This window comes from Phalacrocorax aristotelis, chromosome 2 (genome assembly GCF_949628215.1).
Source record: "Phalacrocorax aristotelis chromosome 2, bGulAri2.1, whole genome shotgun sequence".
Classification (NCBI taxonomy): domain Eukaryota; kingdom Metazoa; phylum Chordata; class Aves; order Suliformes; family Phalacrocoracidae; genus Phalacrocorax; species Phalacrocorax aristotelis.
In genome coordinates, this window is record NC_134277.1 from 138,722,112 (window position 1) to 138,744,447 (window position 22,336).

The 22,336-nt window shown below is 36.8% G+C and overlaps 1 protein-coding gene across 5 annotated transcripts in view; it reads left to right on the forward strand.

Annotated features, from left to right (window-relative positions):
* Nucleotides 1–22,042, forward strand: part of CPNE3 (copine 3) — a 33,392-nt gene extending 11,350 nt beyond the window's left edge. For all 5 annotated transcript variants that reach the window (XM_075085341.1, XM_075085339.1, XM_075085340.1 and 2 more), the window contains 15 exons: nt 54–193; nt 799–978; nt 2,146–2,220; nt 2,680–2,751; nt 3,524–3,607; nt 5,225–5,314; nt 8,663–8,761; nt 11,904–11,990; nt 12,586–12,645; nt 13,567–13,700; nt 14,154–14,208; nt 14,310–14,361; nt 15,052–15,185; nt 17,290–17,526; nt 18,968–22,042. In XM_075085341.1, the coding sequence (XP_074941442.1) occupies nt 62–193; nt 799–978; nt 2,146–2,220; nt 2,680–2,751; nt 3,524–3,607; nt 5,225–5,314; nt 8,663–8,761; nt 11,904–11,990; nt 12,586–12,645; nt 13,567–13,700; nt 14,154–14,208; nt 14,310–14,361; nt 15,052–15,185; nt 17,290–17,526; nt 18,968–19,078 (1,602 nt within the window). In that variant the 5' untranslated portion in view covers nt 54–61 and the 3' untranslated portion in view covers nt 19,079–22,042. The remainder of the gene's footprint in view (nt 1–53; nt 194–798; nt 979–2,145; nt 2,221–2,679; nt 2,752–3,523; nt 3,608–5,224; nt 5,315–8,662; nt 8,762–11,903; nt 11,991–12,585; nt 12,646–13,566; nt 13,701–14,153; nt 14,209–14,309; nt 14,362–15,051; nt 15,186–17,289; nt 17,527–18,967) is intronic.
* The last annotated feature ends 294 nt before the right edge of the window (nt 22,043–22,336 follow it).

Here is a 22,336-nt window from a genome sequence, read left to right on the forward strand (position 1 = left end):
TGTTTGCTTTTTAGTCCATTTTAAAAATAATCTTTTCTGTTCTTGATTTCTAGCTTAACAAATGGCGGCACAGTGTGTAACAAAGGTGGAGCTGACCATTGCCTGCACCAATCTTTTGGATAAAGATGTTGGTTCCAAGTCAGACCCACTGTGTGTGCTTCTCCAGAACACGAGTGGTCAGCAGTGGTATGAGGTACAGTGTAATGCTTCTCATGAATCTGCTAAAAACACAGTCTAACTTGCTGGACCTTTTAAAACACTGGAGCATATGATTTCATTAAATTATTTTAATTTTTTACCAGCACCTCTGAATACTTTTCATTAGATTATGTTTGTAGTAGTTATACAGGTAGCACGCAAATACTCATTTTCTAATAAATCCTTATTAAAAAATGTCAGATTTTTAGCGCTGTTCCCCCAGCCCTGTGTGGACCAACAGAAGAAGCCTTCCAAATGCTTAAATGTGCTTTTGTAAATACAGTACTCCAAAACTAGGTTCTCATCCTGGATTAGACAATACACCATTCTTATGTTGGTCTTCCCTATGCAGGAATAGATACTCCTTACAGGGAGCAAAGAAAAACAGGTCCTCAAATATCTCTGACTTCCAGCAATGGGTTTTGTAATGTAATGTGGCTATTTATATTTGACGAAAGGTTTGTAGGAAGATACAGTTTGTAGGAAGATACAGCTTTATGCTAAGAACAGCTTTTGAAAGTCTTTAATAATATGTTATTTGATTTGAGTACTTGTTTGGCTGGTAAAATACTGGATAAAGTGGAATCTTTCTATCTGCAGGTTGATCGCACAGAAAGAGTTAAGAATTCCTTGAACCCAAAGTTTGCCAAGAAATTCCTAATTGATTACTATTTTGAGCTTGTTCAGAAACTTAAATTTGGAATATATGACATCGATAACAAAACCTTTGATCTGAGCGATGATGACTTCTTAGGAGAATTTGAATGTACGCTGGGACAAGTAAGTATGAAGATGATTTCCCTTAGACTTAAGGAAATATAAGTTAATGCAAATCATTAACCACTTATATCTGAAATTTATCACTATGTTCTTCTGTAGCTGGGGTACTCTTAAACTGAATAGGATTCCAATCATCTGTTTTTTCAAGCCTCAGTTCAGTGTGCATACGGCTTATTTGCAAAAGGTCTTTAGATGATGCCCTGAAGTGCACTCTAGAATGGTGACTGTTCAGATTGCTGTCTGAAAGTAAGTGGACTGTCAACAAGCACAAAGCAGTAATTGCTGTTTATTTACTCTAATACTCAAGTTCTTATTTTTATGCTCTATAAAAAGAGAATTGGCGTATGGCAACATAAGAGTGTTCACAAGGGCCGTGTTAACCTTGTAATTTGCTTTCCAATCAAGGCAAGCAGTGATTCTGGTTCTGCCTACTGTTGCTCTCACTCCCATTTCTGTGTCAAATTATCCTATTGATACTATCATAATTGGGCAGCTTGTTTTTAATTTGTTGTTTCCAATGGATCCTTCTAAGACACTTTCTCAGGAGAGTCTTCTTGGGATTTTTCCTCCCCTGTGTCTAAAGTATTTTTATTTTAAGTGCATTATGAAGACAGAGGCATTGTGAAATGAAATTCAGTAACAATTTAAAATTAATCATTCATTCTTTAAAGAAGGACCTGCAGAATGAGTAGACACACTTCTGAGAAAGCATTGCTGAAGAGGATAAAATAAAATCAACTAGAAACACTGCAGGGGGAGGCTGACATATGTTTGCATGACAAACATTGTGTTTATAATTCTGTTTATGAAACGTGGCTTGCATGTGTTTTGAATGGTATGTATGAAAAACTTCAGAACAATTTGCGATTGGAACTTAAGGTATTATCTTTGCCCTTGTATGTGTATCATGTTGCTACAAGGCATTTTATTTCATATTGCTCCTGAAACTCTGCATGTGTTCATCTGCATATGTATTTTAAAATTTTGAAGCGTATCAAGTAGTACCTATTTATTTATAGGAGATCGTGGGAAGTAAATGTAATGCTATCACCTTCATGTGGAAAGAAAAATTCCTAAAATGAAAATACCTCAATATCTCATTTCATTCCTTTGAAAATCTTTTGAATTGCACTAATAATGCTTGATATTCAAATTTTATCTTGGCAGGTAGTTTCTAGCAAGACTCTAACAAAACCATTAGTGCTTAAAAATGGCAGACCTGCTGGAAGAGGAAGTATTACGGTAAGACAATTAAAACAGTAAATCTCTTCATGTTTATACTTAAATGTTTTGGTGGTGGTTTTTTTTTTTAGTTAGTCAGTAGCTTGAACGCGGTGTGCCTAACCTACAGTGCTGTAAAAAATATCTTAAAGCATTTTTTTCTGTATTCCACTACTATTTCTTTGTCACCCCAAAGGACAGCAGCCCACCTTCTGCTTCTATAAGTCTCATTGCATTCATCAAAATAACTAGGCCATTTGATGTGCTACTGTTTGGGCAGTATCTTTATTTGTCAGTGTTATCATCTAGTGAATCCCAGTGTCAAATCAAATTGTTCCTCCCTCCCCAACCCCATTTTTTAATGCTTCATTTGTGACCAAACATGATTTTTTTTTAGTGGACATGTCATAGGAGTGTTGTGAGTATGTGAAAACTAGTAGTTGAGTACAAACCAAATATTTTATTTATTTGACTATCTAGATTACAGCAGAAGAAGTGAAGGACAACAGGGTGGTTGTATTGGAAGTAGAAGCAAGGAAACTGGACAATAAGGTATTTAAGTGATTGCTGTTTCTTTGATAAAGTAGTAAAGAGAGATTCTTGTCAAAATAGGAAATGTTAAAATGTTCTTTGTTATTTTTTCTGAAATAATTAAATCCATTAAGATTTTTCTTACACTGAAAAAGAAATTGAAGAAAGATTGCTTCGAAGTAACTTCGTTGACTGTTTTGAAGTTAATTATAACATATTTCTAAATAAGACAAGTGCATTGCAGGGGTATTCCATGAAAAGCACACTTCCATTTAAATGTAAATCTTTACATTTAATCATAAAGATAACGGAGTTTTCCATTGGTTTCAATAGTTGTGTAAATGATTACCTGTTATTGCTCTCAAAGAAATGGTAGAGTGTACTTGCAGTGTATAAATCTGTTATAGTAAACATTTTGGGGGTGGCTAAAAATACTGTATTTAGAAAGACACATTTGAAAAAAGTTAATGGAAAAAAATATATTATTGATTTAATGATAATTTTTTTTAACTGGATGAAATAATTAGGTTCCTAACTACGCATCATAGTACTGATTAGTATAAGCATTCTTTTGCTTGGACTGCCAGGTATTTCGTATGTGGACACTTATCCTAAATTGACGGGCATGCTCTGTTTTCTCCCTCTCTTTCACAGACTTGCATTTCTTCATATAAGGCTTTTGTTCCCTGAATATTTAGTTCACTTGTTGTTAATCTACTAGTGTTTTAAATAGTGTTTAATGGCATTCATGCCACAGGCTGTTCTGGGATAATTACATGTTGTTTAAATACAGGATTTCTTTGGAAAGTCAGATCCTTATCTGGAATTCCACAAGCAGACTGGAGATGGAAACTGGGTGATGGTTCACAGAACAGAGGTAGGATATTTTCAGTCAACAGCCTAGAGATTAAGGTTATTTGATTTCCAGTGTGTCACAGCACTGAAGATACAGTTCCTTACAAAAAGAAGAGAATGGTCTGATAGTTGACTTGCAGACTAGTTAGAAATCACCTCAGCTGTTCCATGGATTTTCTGATAAGACGGGAAGTGAACCTTACTCTGATTCTGGTTTATGCCATCCTATTTTAAAGGAATTTTTTTTTAAAAAAAAAAAAACAACTTTCTGCAATCTAGAAGAAAACAAATGTTTTGAAAAGGTACTGCATACTCAGTGCTACTCTAAGGTTAGAACTTGGGCATTCCTGTGACTGTGTTGTTCTTCTGTCAGTGTCACCTAGCTGTACCATTTACTAATGAAAGTAATTATACCGAATGCTTGCATAGCAAGGGCAAGCCAAGGATAATGCTGAGTGAGGGAAAATGTGCTTGAGCAGCAGCAGCCTTCCACCCAGGAGGAGGTGGAGAGGTCCCGTGGCAGCAACTGACAGGGTGGGAGTAGGTTCCAAGTGTCTTGCTGTAGTGGAAGCTCAGGCCCTAGTCACAACTGAGGCTCTGTGTACATTTGAATAGGTGACTGTATTAATTCTGAAGCATGGATGTTGAAGAAATATAAATCCTTTTTGTGTCAGATTTATAAAACTAGTCTCCCTCATGAGGTGGTTCTTCTGCATAAAATGTATAACATGAGGATTTCAGTCATTGTCAATTTCAGTAATGAATCCAGAATTTGCTGTTCCAGCCTAGACCTGTCTGGAGGATTAGTTCTTTAACTTACAGATTTTAAAAAGCTTTTTATGTTACTTACTACTATTTACTGTTTTCATTTTCAAAAGAGAGTTTTCTTTCTCTGCACTCCTACAGTTCTGGAAATATAAGTATTACTATTATTAGATATTATTAAGTATTGCTTGTTGTGTGTAGTTCCTTGTGCTTTCCAAGATCATTATTTGGTGTATTTGGCATATTACAGATACTTTACAGTTGACAAATTCTGCATATCCTTCAGATTATTCTTAAATATCACTTATTTAGCATTCAGCTTGAGAGACTGTGTGCAGTAGGGTATCTTTTTATCTTCATGCACTGTTTCTGCTTAACTATACCATGAATTTCTCGAGGGAATATTTCCATAAGTGGCATTTCAGAACAAATGTAAGCTGGAGTGAATTGCAGCCTCCAGAGCATTGGTGTATTCAGAAATTCCAGTGTAATCTTTTTCCATTTTTTTTGTAAGTCATGCTTTTATATATGTTTATGTGTGTGTATACGTGTGTGCTTATTTAAAAAATTTATGTAATGATAAATTGAATTTTTTGCAGTGTGTAGCTGAACGATATAGTAGATCACAGTGCAGTTAGAAAAATATGGAGGTGAAAGATACCATCATCTTTGGACAATACTACTGCATGTTAGGAATGTTTAGTTTGTTCATACCCTATATGTTAGGGTTTGGATTGCAGAAGGTGATTGACAGCAGCATTAGTCAACTGTTTTTGCTTACAAAAATCATGGCACAAAGGTATTCACAATTACAGTGAATACTTTCCACTCTTGAGAACAATACTATTACTATTCTGGCTTCTTTTTTTCACAGGTTATTAAAAACAACCTGAATCCTGTTTGGAGGCCCTTTAAAATCTCTCTGAATTCTCTGTGTTACAGTGACATGGATAAGTCAATCAAGGTAGTGTATGTGATACATGTGTATGAATCAACATATTTTAAAAAACAGGATATGTAAAGATTTGTTATTCTAGTTATTGCCTCTTTTTGTTTCTTATTCTTATTTGAGTAAGTCAGAGACACGTGCATGTTCTACGAAAAAAAAAATTCTCACATTTGTGATGCATTATCTGGTAAAAGTTGGTCTTTGAAAGTCTGGGAAACCAGTTAGACATAAGTAGCTTTCAAATGTCCAATTCAGTTTCTCATTTAGATTATGCAGTTTTAGTGTTGCATTAGCCACTATTGGTGGTGTTAAGATACCGTATAGTAAAATATGCGTGGTAAAGGCTAGAATATGCTCTGCTCTGCGTTATGGATCTTGTAATACTTTGTTACTGGTGTGACAGGGAACACTAATGAAATTCTTAATATACTACCTGATGCAATGAATTACACTTAATATACTAGCTGAGGTAACAGATGTGGACCAGATGTACCTTGTGGATACCAGATGTACCAACTGTTCTCCTCAGATGAAACTTTTGGTCAGAAAGTCAACCAAACTGGTGAAGTGATAGTTTTAGCAGGACTGGTCTTTAATTCTTTGTATCTTCAAATCTTACCTTGAATAAATGATGTTTAACTTCTGAATTCAGGAATTCCCTTCAGGGGAAACTAAACAACCAATCAAAATACCATTTATTAGCTGTTATGAACATGTTAGGAACCTGATATTTTAGCATTAAAAAAAACCCAAATGAAACAAACCACTATACTTGCCGTTCTTCCTCTGGGAAGGAAAAATGAAAGCATGATCTGCATGTGACAGGTATTAGCCACATGACTTGAGGCAGTCCTGGAAAATGCTTAACAGCCACAGGGATCTGGGTGTTACAAGCACCTGTATTGATTGGAATACATAATCATAAAGCAGGCTAATGAACAGCTTTACAAGCCCAGAACCTGCTTCTTTGCTGCTTCCTTCTCATTCCTTTCTGCTTCCCTTTTCCCCAAAATAGCTGTGACAGCTCTTAATGTTTTCATAGGCTGTAAATACATTTCTCTTTTTCAGTAAACAGCTATACTAAAACTATAGACCATTGATTAAAATATATCTATTCAGATGGAGTTTTTCTCAGCTCTATCATAATTTTAGTAAAGTCTGTTCTTTGGAATCTTCCCTCAGAAATGTATGTTCATTTCCAGAGGAAATTGATTTTACTTGAAGCTGTTATGGACTTGCAGACAGACAGTAGGATTATGCCGTAATTTAGAAATCCAGGAGCTATCACTTCAAACATTAAAATGGAGGCAGTATTGTATTACAATGTTGTTGAAGGATTAAACAATTCTTTTAACACTTTTATATGCGCACAGTTCCGTACCTAATGGCCTATTTGTCATAGTAAGTAAAACCACCAACTTTTCCATAATGAGTGGCTTTTCACCTATTTAATGGCTTAGTTTGTGTATCCCCAGCAATGCACAAACCAAGTTGATTCTTTATCTTCTGGATTTATTGCTATATTCCATGTGTGTTTGCAGTCAGTAAAGTCTTTCTGTGTTGAAAATGTGAGCCTTTCATCTGGAGCAAGCATGCTTGGTTCTGCTGGGGAAAATGTATATGCAATTTTATCACATGGTTCCCTAGCTCTATTGTCTGTCCAGGAGAGCATACATGGAACAAAAGAAATATTTCTGTCTTGCCTGGAATAAGTATTGAAAATCGGCCTAGATGGTCAAATATATCAAGCAAGACAAATTTTAAATCTTTAAAAAGGAAAAAAGAAATAACTGTGCTAACTGTGAACAGTTATCGTAACTTTTGGCTCAGGAAATGCCTTCAATTTTAAATTTCAGGTATTGAAGCACTTGGCTGAGTATTTGGCTTAATTTATGGCATTCAAAAGAATTTTTACACAGCATCTGCCATGAACATTAGTCTGTCAGTACTGTGGTTGCTTCTGTGAGATTTAAGTTGCTATCCCGTGCATGTGCATGCATTTTATTTGTTAGTGCATTCAAAATGTTGTAGGAGTAGCGCAAACTGCAGCATAGAGGCATGTTTTGCACAGTGTAGAACTTGCAATCTACTCGTCAAATTTTGAACTTCAGCATTACTGTTTGTTTTCAGAAAGTTAATTCCTCTCAGAAGCTCAAGTATATGTTGGAGTTGTTTGCTTTACTTTGTTATTCCTAAAGGAAGTGGCTAAGTAATCAACTAAATTCTTCCTTGAATATAACGTAGAATTTTTTCAGTCCAAAAGACGGACATAAAAATAGTTGTTCAGTTTAAGCCATATGTATTCAGAAAAGTTTTTCTTGAAGTTTTGGTTTTGATTCCAGATAGTGGGGGATTCCTACTTTGAGTCTTGATTGATTATTATTTATAGTTAAATTATTTTAATCTGTTTTTCTGTGATTTGGTTAAGTTAGCTATCTTGTCTGTGTCACTAAACTGAAATAAAATATTGGAAGTGGATGGAATTAGCATATGCTATTACAGGTAAATACCTAGCTTTTCATCTCAGAAGGCAGTTGGGGCACATTCATAAGTTGAGCTTTTAAAAAAAAAAATTGAGGACACTATAAGGTTAAAGTTACAGTGGTAAAATTATGCTCAAACTGATAGGTTCTCAAACAGAAAAAGTCTATTTTTCACTTGTTACGCCTTCTTTGATGGGTTGGGGTGTTAAAATGTGAGTTGATTGAATCATAAAAATTAGCATTAAACATTGAATACAGGAAAAGAGGGATTTTTAGTTGACATTCAGATCCAGGAAGTGTGGATCATAACCACTGTTTAAGTTTGCTAATCTTAAAAAAAAGTAAAATTCAAGTCTTGTTTCTAGATTTAGGGCTGGACCTTCGTATACTTATAAATTCTGAGTTATCATGAAGATTAATGAAGTAATATAAAAGTATTAATGAAACTCTCATGATCACAGAATGAATGATTTACTAAATCTTAGCTGGATCCTCAGAGATAGTTAAATTTCCTTAATACCTCCAGAAAACTAAGTCTCTTAATCCACCATGGCAGTACTCCCAAAACATAGTTCAATATAACTGATGTTACCTGCTTATGCAGGACCTGACCCTGCTTAGTATTCTCATTTCTCTTCCACTTCAGTGCAAGATCTGATCTGAAACTGGGTATATTGACTTTTACCCAGTCTTAATTCGGAATCTTTATATGCAAGTTTATGCAATTTTAAGACTGCAATGTGAAGAAAAACTCCATGATATAAGAGATATAGGAATGTTTTGGATGTTCAGGTTTGCCTGAACTAGAAATGCCGTTGCAGTGTTTATTGCTTTTGTAAGGCCATTTCTGGTACTAACGCTAAATAATGCTTCATTTTAGGTTGAGTGCTATGACTACGATAGTGATGGGTCTCATGATCTCATAGGAAGTTTTCAAACTACGATGTCAAAACTAAAGGAAGCATCTCGGTCCTCACCCGTAAGTCTTACAGAGTCTAAAATGCCTGTGTGCTCTTGATGAGCCATTTTACTCATTTTGGAGCAAATCTTATGTCACTTGACTTGCAGGTATCGAAGCTGTGTTAGGCTACACCTTAAAAATGCAACTGTAGTTGAGGCTGTTTCAGCATCTACATTATGTGTTCACTTTCCTACTCTTAATATCTTGGTTACAGTTTTTAATATTACATATCTGAATACCCAACTGTCAGCACAAATCAATTTCACTAACTGTAAAAATACAGAAATCAGAAAATTTAGAGTGTCAAAGACAGAATGCAGTACAATTGTCACTGCAGTTAAAAGGCCAAAGCTTGTGATATTTTTTCCAGATTTTACTCAATCCCATGTTTCAAGCATGGTACTTAGAAACTGTCATGCATAGTTTAGTAAATATGCATGGGAAGCCTGCTGTATGAGTATAGGCTGGGAGAGCTGGGTTTGTTCAGCCTTGAGAAAAGGAGGCTTAGAGGGGATCTCATCACCGAGTACCAGTACTTAAGGGGTAGCTTCAAAGAAGATGGAGACTCCCTTTTTACACGGAGTCACATTGAGAGGACAAGGGGGAATGGACACAAAATGCTCTTGGAGGTTCCAGTTGGACACCAGAGGAAAAATTTTCACAGTGAGGACAGTCACCCACTGGAATAATCTCCCCAGGGAAGTGGTTGACTTGACCACGTTGGTCACTTGAAAGATTTGGCTGGACAGGGTGCTGGGCCATCTTGTCTAGACTGTGCTCTTCCTAGAAAGGTTGGACTAGATGATCCAACCTGGGATTCTGTGAAATATGAAAAAATTCAACATTTATGCCACTGCACAAAAATGCTATTGAATGTGATACCTTAGATGGCTTTCCTTTAAAGTGAAATTACCCTTCCTGTTCTTACAAACTATAATAATTTACAACCTTTTAATAGACAAGGTTTACATTTAGAAGAAGAAAGGTGGCATAACAACCCTGGCATAAAAGCCTTTGTTTTATGGACAAGTATGTTGTCCAAATACTTTACCATGTTTTCCTTTCTGTAAAATCCGCCAAACTGCTCCTGCAATAATAATAATAATAATACGAATGTGATCTGTTGAGTGCCTGCATGTAGTTTTCTAACATCTTGAGCATTGCATTTGTACTAAATACTTCAGAGCTGTTGAATGTGAAGAGTCAGCCTTGACTAGCGTTTTTTTGATTGCTGCTTTGTGCCCTGCCATACTTTTCTTCTAGATACCTGTTTCTGAATCCATTTTGAATTACGCATGGTTTAGTTTAATGCCTCAAGGTTTTGTACTTTTAAGGAATTTTGGACTCATATCGTACACGTGTAATTCATATGCTCCCTAGTTGAATCTCTTAGGTGTTTTTCTCTTTTTTTTTCTGTATTTTCAGGGGCCAGATGGTATCACTTTCGTTTTCAATGCTGACAGTGATCCTTCTTATTATTGAATTAAGGAGTGCAAAAAAAAAAACCAAAAACGTTTTCCTGCTTTTTAAATGAAAATTTTATTAATATTTTAACAAGATGTTTTCCTTCATTAGTTAAAAAAAAATTTGCACTTTTGTTATAGAGCAGTATCATAAATGAAACAAACCTGGCAGGTTTGTACATTCATACTTTCAAGCACATATTTTTTGTAAGAACTGTGATAGTTTGAGTAGTGTAAAAGCTCCTTGAAAACAGAAATACCTATTTTCATTGCTCCCCTAGTAGCAGAATAGGTGCGGTCTCTTTTGATTTTAAAGAAAAGGTATTTTAAGTTATAATCTGCCCGTGGTTGTTTTGGAAATGCTTTAAGAAGGTTGTTTTGATAACTGTGGCTATCCCTATTCCAAGAAACTTACTGCTGTGTCAGTAAGATGAAGCAAATATAAGAGACAGCACAAATTATGTTCTCCAGTTTTCTTCTACTTTTGAACAGAACTAATCTGTAATCCTGTGTGATCTGAATAATTTGATGTTTGTAAAATATTTCCAGTGCACATTAGAATTTGACTTTATATATTCCAAGTGTTATCTTTAGCTACTCCCACAAGTCTGACATCAGCTGCACCTGCAGGAGATCTGGCACAGCTTCTTTCAAGTTTACTTGAGGCACACATAGGTGTGACTCTGTATCCTCAGTTGCTGAAAAAGCTGGTCTCCTATGACTGGAGTGAATGGGTGGCTTTTCATTCTCCAGAGACCTGCCAATTTCCACACCCCTCCCCCTGTTCGCTTAAGGTGTGTCTTCCCCCCAGGCATGCTGTTAGTGTGCTCTGGTTGGAGGATTATAAAATGTAGTTGAAAGATTGTACATGCTAGTATCCCACGGCAGTTATTAGTGAGCACCTCACCAACTGACGTAGTACAAAACCAAGTCTCTGAAAGACAATTCCCATCAGATAGAAGTGATGGTGGTGGTGAAATGTCAAAAAAAAAAAAAAAAAAAGGTAAAGAAGAGGCATGTAGACTTCTCAGTTTTTGACCATGTTAGTGCATTTTTTTGCTTGCGATTAATTGCAAGATCACTTTTTAAAATTTAATTATCTTAAACCAAAGCAGCGGAACACTGTTTTCTGGCACTGAGCCAGAAGGCCGGTCTGGAATACCTCCTCAGGCTATATGCACCAGACATGCTGCATTGTACCATCATGACTGTATGATGGCAGGAACTGCTTAACCTGGCTAGCTGTTGATTGCACTTGGAGGTTAAGGTTTTGGTTGAGTTGATGAAGCCTCAGCAACTGATTTTGGAAAGTGTAAACCTATACCCCTTATTTCGTACATTACTGCCACAGCTGCTGGACACAGTGGTGCTTTGCCTGAATCACCATGTCTTTACCAAAAAGAAAGTTGTTAGCAGAATTCCCAGAGGGAAAATGGTACGGAATTTCTTTGTCTCATTGAAAGACAGCTGTCTAAACAAATGTTTTTGTAGGCTTTTGGGAAAGAGAGTATTTCTGTCTTAATAATGGGGTTTTTCTTGCTGATTTTGGCCAGGCTGGGTTTAATTTTGCTTGATAGTGAAATAAACTGCACTTTTAATGCAAGCCCAAAGTATTAGTCCTAGAATAAAGAATTTTTGAATTTGTTGCATAAATGATATTTATAGTGCTTCTGTTGGATTTGTTTGCATTCATGCAGGTTGAATTTGAGTGCATCAATGAAAAGAAAAGACAGAAGAAAAAAACCTATAAAAACTCTGGCATAGTGAGCGTTAAGCACTGTGAGGTCAGTAGTGTATTCTGGTATGACTCTGTTTTTAAGTATTCAGGTATAACAACTCTCATCTATTATACCTTTACCCTCAAACTTTAAGAAACTTTAAAATGTCTGGAAGTTCCAGCATAGTAAATGTTTGAGGGCTCTGTTGCATCGTAAGGAGGCAGATTGACAGCTGAATCACATGCCTGTCCTTGCCCGTCCCCTCACTTTCTCTTGAAGATGCCATCTGTATGCCAAAGGTTGCTTACCAATTTCTAAGGCCATTCCTGAACCACTGCATTTCCCAACTCACCATTTTATGGTGAATTAAAATCTGGTAAGTGTGTCATAAATATGCTGTTTTATAAATGATAGTGCATTTGGAGCTGCTTTGTCTGCTTGTAGTTTTGTAAAAGGCCTGATTCTGATGCACTCAGTGTGTGATGGCACACGCTATAAATATCATCACTGCAGTGGTGGGTGGGATATCTATAGAGTAAAAGTAGTTCTTTGCATGGGTAAAGATAACAAATCTGTAACCTCAAAAGTTGCTGCAATAATACTTAGTGGTTTTCTCCCATTAAAAAATAAGTTAATTTCTGTCTTTAACTTCTATTTTTAGATCATAGTAGAATGCACGTTTCTTGATTACATCATGGGTGGGTGTCAGCTGAATTTCACAGTAAGTTAAATTATTTAAACTAAGTAGCTTTTGAGTTTTGGAACAAACCGGAGTATATAATTACTGTGCTCTTCATTTGATTATTGTATATATTTTTGTTGTTGTTGTTCTGTAGTGTGGAGGGGGGAAGCCAGTTAGCCAGAATCCATCTACTCTGTTTAGAAAAAATTATTTTCTTTACTCATGGCACAAAGTTCTGAACCTATCATTACGGTCATTAGGAACTAGCTGAGCTGTGTAGATGGAGACCAAGGAGAAATTTACAGTTCTCTGATTTACTTCAAGTTTCCTTTTCATAAGGGCTCCCCCTGTCCTCCCACCACAGGTTTCACTTTTGTCCTTGGTGGTGGCTTTCAAGGCCCTTTGCTTAATGAAGGCAACATACGGAACCAATTAGATGTATTAGGACCCTTAAGTTACGTAAATCATGAACCAAATGCAGCATAAGTCATGTAAGATGTCTTCACCTTGGTGATATGCCTCATCACTAAAGCAGAGAAGACACAGTGAGGTCAGAGAAGGAACTATCTCCAGGCTTCTGTGGTGTCTGGCTAGCTGTACTTCTGAGAGAAAAGATGTGTATGGCAAGATGCAGGATGAACTCAATTTAACAGCTTTTGAAGAGCTCCTGTGAATGGTAACTGAAGGTAAATGCAGTAAACCTGATAGGTGAAAGCCATTTCAGCCCTTCTGAGAGGTGCAGAGCTTCTGCTAGTTTGGTAGTGGCGTTGATTATTAAGAATGTTAACATTCCAAGAAATCTGCATCGAAGTATTGTGCCCGTTAGATTTTTTTTTTTTTTTTTAATGTCCTGGTAACTACTGTTTACAACTCTTCCATGATTTTCACTTCAGCTTTGCCAGAGATAAGAAACATAATTTTACCTCTAACAGCAATTTGATATAAATACTGCATTTGTAGGTGGGGATAGATTTTACAGGCTCCAATGGAGACCCTCGCTCTCCAGACTCTCTGCATTACCTCAGCCCTAACGGAGTTAATGAATACCTAACAGCCATTTGGTCTGTAGGAATGGTCGTTCAGGACTATGATACGTAAGTTTTAGATATTTTATTTGAAGCATTTTTTAGAAATGTGTAGGTTTTTGTGGTAGTTTCTTAAACCAGTGTTGAAGATGCCAGCAGCTATTTCAGGATGAAGCTTCTGAGCTGAAATATAGAGCTAAAAAAGACTTCATAATCACTGCACAATCGCATAATCACAAGCAGAAGCTTGTGTTTACAGCACACAAGCAAGGCTTTTCATCTGTGATGTAAAGAGCAGCATTAATTTAAATAAATGCTTGCATTCTTGCCAATTTGGTGTTAAAGATTGGTTTCAGTCCTAGAAACAATTACGGGGGGAACGTCCGTTTAATTTTGCCTCTTAATGCTTAATAAAAGTATTTTTAATGATCAAAAGCAGTGCTGATTAGCGAAACTTACTGAACTATGACAGCTATTAATGGAAGGCACTCACTTCATTTTTCTTTAAAATTGCTTTTTTAGAGATAAGATGTTTCCAGCCTTTGGATTTGGTGCACAAATTCCTCCTTCCTTTCAGGTAATGGAATATGTAAATGCACCACATAAGACAACTAAAAGCACTTACTTCAGGGGAATAGTGTATATACAGTCCTGACTCTGTCTTTTGTGTATTGACAGGTGTCACATGAGTTCCCATTAAATTTTAACCCATCAAACCCGTTCTGTAATGGTAAGTCTGAGAAAGTAACGTCAGACCCAGAAAATAAAACGTCTCAGGTGAAGGGATAAAAACACTTGAAAGGTGAACTGTGAAGCATGTTGTTCTAATTAAATAATGAGTTTAGTTGTGTAGCAGGAAAAAAATCTATGACCATTTTCCTAGTTATTAGAAATAGCATTTGGTCTCTCCTCTGTAATGATTCGAGAAAGAAGTGTTCTAAACAGCTAGGGCACAGTACAGGTAAGCTGGGAATGCCTCTCTCATGTTGTCAAGCCACTTCATTCTACTTCACTGCTGGTGTGGAGTTGTCCAGTTTGAGTACGATGCTGGTAGTGGCTGTTCAGCATGGCCTCTACAATCACACTACTGACTACCACAAGCTGCCAGGCGAAGAGAACTGTTGTCATTCAGTTACACATGCTTGAGCATACAGTATTTGGCCTTTCTATCCACATAAAGCCAAGCATGTCAAGTATGTGCATTAAGCATTGGTCAAGCTGAAGGCCTCCATTGCTCATGAATTATTTATTTTTTTCATCATGGTTAGTTTTAAATCTTGGCATCCTCACTTTAAATAACTGATATTATTTTAGGAAGGTTGAGTACTTCAAAATATCTGTCATGGTTTTAGCCTGGGACATGACAATATCCTAATTCTAATAGGAAAAAAAGATAATATGGTCTATTTGTGTCCTCTAGGAATCCAAGGCATTGTTGATGCATATCGGGCTTGTCTTCCTCAAGTGAAATTATATGGGCCAACAAATTTTTCTCCAATTATAAATCATGTCGCAAGATTTGCTGCTGCAGCTACACAACAGCAGACGGCATCTGTAAGTTCTTTATGACAGTGTGTGTATTTTTCTTACTTTTTTCTTTTCCTTCTAGTTTATATATATTTTTTTATCTTTTAAGCTTGTAAATGTATTTGTTTCAACAGCTGGCCATTTACCTTGTGAATTGGTGTTTGGTACCCTTAAAACGAGATGAGTGTTAACTGGTTTTTGCAGGTTGTACACAACAATTGTCTCCTAAATTAACTAAATAAACTCTTCAGAATTGAAATATCAACTTAAAAATACATGGCACCTTTATGGTATCTTGTATTCAAGGCTCTTGCAGTGCAATACAGGTGTTAAAGTCTAATTTAAGCCTTTGCATATAGGAAAGTGATTTTAACCTCAGCTGAGAAAAATCAGCTAGACCTTGTTTCATATGAGATAGCTGAGAGAGAGAATTAAGTAAGGTAATGAAGAAATAGAGGATATAGCTCCTGACACCTGTGTATCAACATAGATAATTAACTGCCCTTACTATAAAGCTTTAGGTGCTGTATGTGCTGTGCCCTCCTCCCTGTTAAAATTGTACACTTGAGTTGTTGACCATAGCAGGAAATAGGAAGTCTGAAGAGCAAGTCGAGTGTTGAATCATTTAGATAATAATCCATACAAGTTCAGCAAATCTGAAGCCATATATATCCTAAATCATTGACGACAGCAAATACTGGTATCCCAGATGTCACGTAAAATCAGAATATTGGTTTAGCAATTTTTGCATATAAAAGTACCTGTGGAAGCCAATTAGGAAGAGAGCTATGGATTTTCATATGCCAAGAGGTTTATAAGGTTTTGCCTTGGTAGTCTTTCAGTAGAAACTGACGTATGTAAGGAAAGTAGCAAAACCTCTTGCATTTTTTTTTCCGAGAGTGCAATATGCCTAGCAAGGAATATATTTTTTCTGCCTGAAAGGACGCACTGAAAAATTTTACTGCCTTGCCATTTAATGCATATTGTAGATATTTTGGGTTGGGTTTTGGTTTTGGGGTGGTTTTTCTTCCAGTATAAGGGAAGTATAAGAAGAGAGAAATAAACCCAGTGTGATGTGCTATCATGATGCTGGTCACAGCCTTCTCTGATAGTGGTTGCTTTGTAGGTGTTCTTGCTGGAGTGGGGGAATGGAGTAGTGGGGAGCAATGAGAAAAGGTGATACTTGAACACAGCAGATAAAGGAAAACCAATTTTTTTGGAGGTGGATAAGGGAAGGTGGAAAACAAAGTACTGAAGAGGAAGACTTCTAAGAATACTGGCAGTACCTTTGGAACTTGAATTTGTGCTGCGCATTAATCGTCTGAAATGAACCAAGTGAGAGAAGACCAGAAGTTCAAAAGCATTTGATAGTTTCTGAACTTTGTATTTCTAGGTTGTTCTTGATACTTTGATTCAGAGCAGAGGCTAAGGTGCCAGCTTTTGGAAGCCCTGGCGGTATAGTGGAAGCAACTTGAGTGGTACTTGAATAAATTACAGAAGTACTGCAAGGTGGTCTCATTGGCTTTAGTAATTAACTTTGCAGCAGCTAGAAAATGTGAGTAAAAATGGGCATGCTGTTTTTCAGCACAAAAAGATGTGTTTTCATCTATATTTAGGATTTTAGGGATACACTGAAAAAATGAAGGCCTGTTCCATTACCCTTGGTAGCGCTCTTTTGTGCATCTGTGCTAAACTGAATGAAGCAAAGGGTAGCATTTCATAAAGGCATCGATAGACCAGAAAGGAAACAAATACAGATTCACAGATGTTATCTGTCCAAAACCTCAACAAACTGCGTTCAATTCCAGGTCAGATACTTGGAAGATGGGTTAACTGTTGGTTTGTCCGGGGATTTTGGAGAGGAGAAGGGTGATACCATTGGGTTTTTGGAAGGTAGTTGTTTAAAGAGGACTTCTTTTCAAAGATTGCTTACATTGTCCTTATAAATTTCCTCGGACTGTAGAGATGAAGCTTGACCACAACTTAGATGTTTGATTGTAAAATTGAGTTGAGTGCATTGACCATGCTCAAAGCAACGACAATACATAGTCTGTAAGTGCATTTTTCTAAGTGTACATGCCTATGCATTTCCTATTTCTTTGTCATAACACAGTGTTTATTGATTTGACAGCAATACTTTATACTTCTGATCATAACGGATGGTGTGATAACAGATCTTGATCAAACTCGAACTGCCATAGTTAATGCTTCAAAATTGCCCATGTCCATTATCATTGTTGGCGTTGGAGGAGCAGACTTTGATGCTATGGAGTTTCTTGATGGTGACAATGGAGTTCTTAGGTCCCCGTCAGGAGAACCAGCTGTCAGAGACATTGTCCAGTTTGTGCCATTCAGGAAGTTCCAAAATGTAAGTAATCTTACTGGTATGCTTAACAAATATTGTAGCAGTATGGTGGGTTTGCTACATGTAGTCTAAGCTTTTGTGGTGTCTCAAAAAGGAACTCTGAAGTCTGAGATAAGTCTTTATCAAATGCTAAAAAAAAAAAAACAAAAAAACTTCAGCATCTGTAGAATTTCCATTAGGTGACCTGATTCATGTTTAAAAGACTCAATTTCTGGTTTGAGCACTGCATTTCTGAGAGATTGCTGCAAGAGAATGACCTTTGTAAATCTCCTTCAGACTTGATGACACAAATAGATGTGTTTTTCATTTGGAAGGAAGAACTTACTCTGTTCTTTTTCTTACGGAAAAGTGTTTTTGCTTGTGGATGGTCATTTGTAAATGTGGATTAGTCTCACATTTTAGCGCAGTGTTAAAATTAAAGACTAAACAGGGAGGTCATAATCAGTAGAAATTTTGTGTGGGCACAATAGTGGTGATAGTTTTCATTTTTATTAAAGCACATATACCAAAAAAAAGGCGGTGAAAGAATAGAAATCCTGATTTTTTGCTGTAGACCCAATAAGATATGGACAGGCTAATATAGTCTGGCTTTTAAATGACATCTTGCTGGAAAAAGTTGATTAAAAAAAAGAAAATTCCTCAGGAAGGGGAAGATAAGATCAGCATTTTTATTTCCATCCTAATATGTTCCAATTTTATTTTGTTTCTTAATATTAACCCTGTTAATAATACTTGTTATACCTCCTTATTTAGTCTTTCTATTTTTATTTTTACTTTTGATACAAGCTCTTTGTTTAATCTTAGAGCAACTCAGGCAAGTTGAAAGGAGAAAGAGAGCAAAATCAATATAGAATATGCTTACTGAATAGTGCACTTGGATGTAGATTAACTAGGATCAATATTCATTATAAAATTATATATTTGAATTCTTTGTTTCTAGAAAAAGGGGTGCTTTCTTCCCCCCGTGGATATTTAGACTTACAGTAAAAACAGTATCTCTAAAAGAGATGCTTTTAGAGCTGCTCTGTAGCAATACAGTTACTGTGGATGGCACTTGGTGCAAAGGCTTGCAGACAATTAGACAAGCCCCTGAAGGGTCATCTTAAGCAGGTAGTGGAAGTGTGTTTACGTGGCTGAAGCTGGAAGCCTGCACTCCGTGTGTGTGTTTCATAGGACAAAAGGTGTCTTCAGACATGGCAGCCGTTTGTGCACCCAGCTCCTCTTACTTCACTGGAATAAGGCAGCCAGCTGGTTCCTGGGAACAGGAGCGAGAAGGTAGAGATGTCAGGAAAGTTCCGTCTGTCCCACCGCAAGGGTGCTATGTAAAGTCCTCTGTAAAATGTCAGACTTTAAATTGCTCTTATAGAGGCCATGCTTATTACCAGTCTTAGGATCTCCTTTAACAGTTGTTGGAAACTGAACCTTGGTGTTCTTTTTTTATAAGTCTCCAAAAGAAGCTCTGGCGCAGTGTGTCCTGGCAGAAGTCCCTCAGCAAGTGGTGAACTACTTCAGCACCTACAAACTGCAGCCTCCTAAGAATCCTGCTGCAAAGTGAATGGGCTGAGCAGGGAAGCTGAAACTTTGTGCTTGCTTTACTTGCTGCATCTACAGACTTTAGTTCTCAAGATACTTCTGTGTACATACACCTCCGTATGGTAATGTCTGTTAGCTTTTGCTTGCAAATCAATGCCAAGTGTGCCTTTTAAGGGACAAAACTGTAGTTGTGTTAATATTTGATGTTAACTTGAGAGATAGGGCTTACATGCGTGCATTTTATTTTGAAAAGTAAGAGTGGAAAAAAAAGAGGTTGAATGTGCAGAGAGAAGGGGGAGAATGGCTGGAAGTGGATCAGCTGCCTGTTTGATAAATATGGCCCGTGGGAGTGTTCAGTTACTTTTGTGGGGATCTACGCTGAGAACTGCAATTTCTCAGTCATCATAAAACCAGTCTGAAATGAAAAAGAGTGTATGTCACCACCAACAGATAAAAGTTTGTATGTGCTTCAACAAACTTGGAATACCTCAGGCTTCTGTGTTGTAACAAAATTTTGTCACAGGAGTTTCGTAATTAGACGAGTGCCAGAACAGGGTGTAAAGGCCCTCGTTGCATGCCAACTTCACATTAGCCACTTCAGTGCCTTTGGCCAATGCCTGGGATTCAGGGCTGTGTGAACATGAGCCAAACAAGTCATTAAAGTGTATATTCTTTTATAGTATGCAGTCTCTTTAAGGTAGTACAAGAATAACTAGGGTAAATCAAGGTAAACCTCTAACATCTCAGAAGAATACTATTGGCCTTTAAGGCTAGTACTGTAAGGCTGTAAGATGTGTTTGTTTCAGAGTGTGTTGTGCTAGAAAACGGGAACTCCAGAGATTGTTTTGCTTGGAGTTTGTTTTGGATTTGGGTTGGTTGTTCCCCTCCCCCCATAAAACAATAATGACTATTGATCTTTAAAGGTCTTTTTCTGAAGTGGGAATTCATTTTTCAGTTCAAAAGTTTTGTCTGATTTATAACTGCATATTTTCAAGCAAAGACAGTTCTTGAAAGTGCTGCCTAATTTATATTGGTTTTGTCATATTTCAAATCATGCTTTTTCATGAGCTCGCTAATGAAAAGTGCCTGGAAAAACCCCAATTTTCCCTCTTCCCTCCAAGTAGGAAGACATAACAAAGTCTTTAAGCTCTAATCCTATAATCATATTGCATTTCTCTTGGTTTATTTTCTTGGCTTGAGTTTTCTCTTCATCGTTTACACCAAGTGTAAATCACGTTGTGTTTGCTTAGTGGACAGATGAAGCTTTCTTGTCTCCCAGTTGCACACTGCTTGCTGAGCCTCTCTTCTGATCCTGTCAGTGCGTGTAACGTAAGTGGATGTAAAGGCCTCATTTACCACCTCTAAAATGCCCATCTTGAACGCTAATTTTGCAGTTTCATATTTGAAGTGGTTTAGAGGTAGACATCCAACTGATCTGATTTTGGATGGTCTGGCTGTAACATGTACGAACAGAATGAGCTAACGCTAAATTTAGCATAATTAGGCGCTCAGGATTGCAACAGGTCATAGTGTAGTTGCTGGAGTTGCTCTGTGTGGTTTAATCTTTTTTTTTCCATTTATGTATAATCCTGGCAAAATCTGAGTTCACATGAACATTGATGGGTGAAAGATATATGTATTGAGACTGTCTTACACAACCTGTAAAACATACCAAATGTTTTGTAGACAGTTGACTAGTTCTCAGTCATGAATGAATGTGTTGTTCTCCACTCCATTTTCCTTGGTGGAAGGGGGTCCAGTTTCAGTAGTGGAATACTAAGGAAGAGTTTTTGTCTCATATTAAGCCAAGCTCTTTCTTTTTTCAAATCTAATTCATGTGTGTGTTTATAGAAAAACCTAAAGTCATCTTTTTATCAGTGTAGGGCAATGTGTTACTACTTTATACGTAAATTAAAATGAAGTGTCATGCCAGATATGGCACACAAAATATTAAGGTCAATGAAGTAGTTACAATGAACCTAAATCACACTGCTGCAAATTGATATAGTATGGTTTTTGAACTGTAAACTGTTTCATAGCTGCATGCTCCACATAGAGAGATAACGGGATGCAGTATTAATGCTTTGTCTAGATTCATTGCTGCGGATGAGTACTGCTGATAGGAGTACAGGGCACTATTGAAGTTCCTCTGAGCTCTCTGCCAAGAATATAATGCTGCATCTAAGTTCTGTACCAATTCTATTTCAAGTTGCCATGGAAGTGCCTTTAAATGCATTTAAGAATGTTAATAGCTATTATTGCACATATAGCTACTAAACATAAACATATTATTAAACATATAGCTACTAAATATCTGCTGCATATAAAATACATAAACCCTTTTGTGTTGTCTATTCTGAATGTAAATTCTGAGTTTCTGCAGTAGAGAATTCATTATCTCTCATTGGAAGAGTGCCTCCATGTTGTTCAAGCTTCGGGAATTAAATAGCATATCAATGACACCCACTTCTCAACGTGCCCTTCTCTGTGTAAAGAAAAGTGTTTCAGACCTGACAGCGACAAGAACCATTTTCCTGTTGTAACTTGTCTTAGAGGTATGCAGCTAACAAACAGCCCGTTGGAAGATCCGGAAACTCTCCAGTTAGGCTGAAGCAATGTTCTGAGTCAAGGAATGAAGCAGACTGTGAGTCAAGGGGAGGGGTGGGGAGTTATTTTGTAGTTTTGCCATTTTTGTTTGTTTTTACATGTAAAAAATGCCTTATTAGCTTGAGGGTGACAAAGCAAAATATTGTCAAAGTTTTGTAAAGGGAATGTGCTCGTAGGTCACTTGCACCACCTTGTGATAAAAATGATGTACAGCAGTCTTCATAATCAGATGCTTTTTGCCACTTAATTGTCGTAATATATGCATATGTACAGTAGAGAAATAACCTGTAAGCAGAATTTTTTTACTTTCCTATGTATTTCAGTTCTGATGAAGTTAACTGATTTAAAATTCCTATGCATTAAAAATATAATTTCAGTATCCTGTTCTGTTGTACTTTTGTATTCAGCATTTTGTGTGTAATGATAAATGCTGCTTTTGCAGTTTGTGTGATGAGCATTCGACAGGCGGAACAGATCAGATTTATAACAAGTATTATCAGATGAGAGGAAAAATGCTTTTTCACTCAGTGGTTTTGAATGTGCAGTGTATATTTCACAAAGGATCACATACGGGCTTTTAGCAAGAAGATAAATCTGAAATGGGGCGGGTTTGGCAGTGACTGTTTCATGCTCTTTGCCTCGTTAGAGTTCTCCCATGAATGCTTATGTCATA